At 69.2% G+C, this 3313-nt stretch overlaps 1 protein-coding gene across 1 annotated transcript; it reads left to right on the top strand.

Moving 5' to 3' along the window:
* The first annotated feature begins 11 nt into the window (after nucleotides 1–11).
* On the top strand, nucleotides 12–3208 carry KLHL25 (kelch-like family member 25). The gene is made up of 2 exons (XM_004693101.2): nucleotides 12–1813; nucleotides 2379–3208. Exon 1 carries the CDS (start codon nucleotides 15–17, stop codon nucleotides 1782–1784), a length of 1770 nt encoding a protein of 589 aa, XP_004693158.1. The 5' UTR covers nucleotides 12–14; the 3' UTR covers nucleotides 1785–1813; nucleotides 2379–3208.
* The last annotated feature ends 105 nt before the right edge of the window (nucleotides 3209–3313 follow it).

Genomic DNA, 3313 nt, shown 5'->3' with positions numbered 1-3313 from the left:
GCAGGTGGCCCAGCATGTCGGTCAGCGTGCACGAGACCCGCAAGTCGCGGGGCAGCGCGGGCTGCATGAACGTCACCCTCTTCCACAAGGCCTCGCACCCCGACTGCGTGCTGGCTCACCTCAACACGCTGCGCCAGCACCGCATGTTCACCGACGTGACGCTGTGGGCCGGCGACCGCGCCTTCCCCTGCCACCGCGCCGTGCTGGCCGCCTCCAGCCGCTACTTCGAGGCCATGTTCAGCCACGGGCTGCGGGAGAGCCAGGACGACACGGTCAACTTCCAGGACAACCTGCACCCCGAGGTGCTGGAGCTGCTGCTGGACTTCGCCTACTCCTCCCGCATCGCCATCAACGAGGAGAACGCGGAGTCGCTGCTGGAGGCCGGCGACATGCTGCAGTTCCATGACGTGCGGGACGCGGCCGCCGAGTTCCTGGAGAAGCACCTGGTGCCCGCCAACTGCCTGGGCATGATGCTGCTGTCGGACGCGCACCAGTGCCGCCGGCTGCACGAGTTCTCCTGGCGCATGTGCCTGGTGCACTTCGAGGCCGTGCGGCGCAGCGAGCACTTCAACAGCCTGTCCAAGGACACGCTGCTGGACCTCGTGTCCAGCGACGAGCTGGAGACGGAGGACGAGCAGGCGGTCTTCGAGGCCATCCTGCAGTGGGTCAAGCACGACCTGGCCGGGCGGCGCGCCCACCTGCCCGAGCTGCTGCGCCGTGTGCGCCTGGCCCTGCTGCCGGCCCGCTGCCTGCAGGAGGCCGTGGCCCGCGAGGCCCCGCTGCTGGGGGACGAGCGCACCAGGCTCATCCTGGACGAGGCCGTCCACTGCAAGGCCCGGATCCTGCAGAACGACGGCGTGGTCACCAGCCCCTGCGCCCGGCCGCGCAAGGCCGGCCACACGCTGCTCATCCTGGGCGGCCAGACCTTCATGTGCGACAAGATCTACCAGGTGGACCACCAGGCCAAGGAGATCATCCCCAAGGCGGACCTGCCCAGCCCGCGCAAGGAGTTCAGCGCCTCGGCCATCGGCTGCAAGGTCTACGTGACCGGGGGCCGGGGCTCCGAGAACGGTGTCTCCAAGGACGTGTGGGTGTACGACACCGTCCACGAGGAGTGGTCCAAGGCCGCGCCCATGCAGGTCGCCCGCTTCGGCCACGGCTCCGCGGAGCTGGAGAACTGCCTCTACGTGGTCGGGGGGCACACGTCGCTGGCCGGCGTCTTCCCGGCCTCCCCCTCCGTGTCCCTGAAGCAGGTGGAGAAGTACGACCCCGGGGCCAACAGGTGGACCATGGTGGCCCCGCTCAGGGACGGCGTCAGCAACGCCGCGGTGGTCAGCGCCAAGCTGAAGCTCTTCGTCTTCGGCGGGACCAGCATCCACCGGGACATGGTGTCCAAGGTCCAGTGCTACGACCCCTCGGAGAACCGCTGGGGCATCAAGGCCGAGTGCCCCCAGCCCTGGCGCTACACCGGCGCGGCCGTGCTGGGCAGCCAGATCTTCATCATGGGGGGCGACACGGAGTTCACGGCCGCCTCGGCCTACCGCTTCGACTGCGAGACCAACCAGTGGACGCGCATCGGGGACATGACGGCCAAGCGCATGTCCTGCCACGCCCTGGCCTCGGGCAACAAGCTCTACGTGGTGGGCGGCTACTTCGGGACCCAGCGCTGTAAGACCCTGGACTGCTATGACCCCACGGCCGACACGTGGAGCTGCGTGACCACCGTGCCCTACTCGCTTATCCCCACAGCCTTCGTCAGCACCTGGAAGCACCTGCCCGCCTGAGGGCCAGGGGCGCCCGCCGAGCCGGCCAGGTGAGCCCGCACCCCGGCCTGTTCCGGGGGGGGAAGCTCGCCGAGTGTGCCAGGGAGGCTGGGGGGGGCTGGGGGCCCTGGGCCCCTTTCCCTGCGCTGGCGCCCAAGCCCCGTTTCTGGCGCCCGCTGCCCGGACCCCGCCGTGGCCAACCCCTGGCCAGCTCTCACCCGTCCCGCAGGCCTCTGGCTAAGCACCCCCCACGTCACACCTTCCGCAAAGGAATGCCGAGGAGTTCTGTTCTGGTTTTAGCCTACTTTTTAAGTTAATAATAAATTAAAATCAATTTAACGTAGTTTTTAAGCTCATCTGATGCTTACTCACTGTGCGGTGACTTAATCTCCTGGGCCTGTGGCTTCTGGTCTGGAGCGTGGTCGTCCAGCTTCCCCGGCGGCCAGAGGCGCCTGCTGGGCGGGGGGCGCCCGGGAGGTGCTTGGGATGCGGCAGGCGGGCAGGCGAGCGAGCCCTTGCCGGGGAGCTCGCCGGGGCGCAGGGAGCGGCCCCGACAGCGCCGTGCTGCTCCGAGCAGTGGGTGCTCATAATTCACGTTCTCTCTCTCGTCCTCAGACGCGCGTTTCTCCCCTGCCCGCGGCTGCCGTCCTCCCTGCCCGGTGGCCGGCTCCAGGCCGCCCGAGGTTCTGCTGGGCCACGGCAGCGTCCCGAGGGGCCGGAGAGCGCCGTCCTGGAACTGCGGCCTCAGGCTGTGACCTTCAGTGAGAGAGGAGCAGCCCCCCGCGGCCATCTGCCCACCGAGGACTTTCGGACGGTGCTGGTTTGCAGGGGAGAGGCCCTTCGGAGGGGCGTGGGCTGACGGACGCCCTCCGCCCGGACAGGAGGACACGCGTGCACAGCTTCTGGGTGGCCTGTGCCAGCAAGTCTTGCACGGGGCTGGGGAACCCGCAGGAAGCGCCGTCACACCTTCCTGTGGGCTGGCTGTCACCCAGGGATGTCCCGGCCCCAGAGAGGCGGGACCCGCGGGACCCAGCAGAAGCCCCTGAGGTGGAGGATGCTTCCAGGCCAGGGAGCCCTGCAGTGACGCCCGCCGGCCGTGGCCTCACACCCCAAGGCTAGAGGAAGCCCAGGGCCCTGCAGCCAGCCCTCAGCTGCCCTGGGGCTGGGCTCACCCACCCGGAGCACCCACTGTGGAAGAAGGGCTGCCGGTGGGAGAGCCGGGGGCTGAAGCTGCCTCTCTAGGGCCCCCCGCGGCTCAGGCCGCTGACGGGTCTCAGGAGAGGGCCCTGCTCTGCTGAGAGCCCCGCCTGGCCAGAGCTGGGCCTGCAGGCGCTGCGGAGAGGAGCACACAGCACAGCACAACCGGCCTCCAGTGGTGCCCGGCCGGGCTCTGCCGGCGACGCGTTGCTGTCGTCTGTCTCTAGCTTAATAAAAGACACTGAGAAAGCCTGCTTTCCGGGTGCCGGGCCTGCCGGGCTAGGGCGCCGCTTGCCACGGGGGGCTGGGACGTCTCCCCACCCCCAGGGCTCCGGGCGGCCAGTGGGGAGCCG

The sequence above is a fragment of the Condylura cristata genome, unplaced genomic scaffold (assembly GCF_000260355.1).
Source record: "Condylura cristata isolate star-nosed mole 26May11 unplaced genomic scaffold, ConCri1.0 scaffold00035, whole genome shotgun sequence".
In the NCBI taxonomy this organism is placed as follows: domain Eukaryota; kingdom Metazoa; phylum Chordata; class Mammalia; order Eulipotyphla; family Talpidae; genus Condylura; species Condylura cristata.
This window is presented reverse-complemented; position numbering and strand designations above follow the sequence as displayed.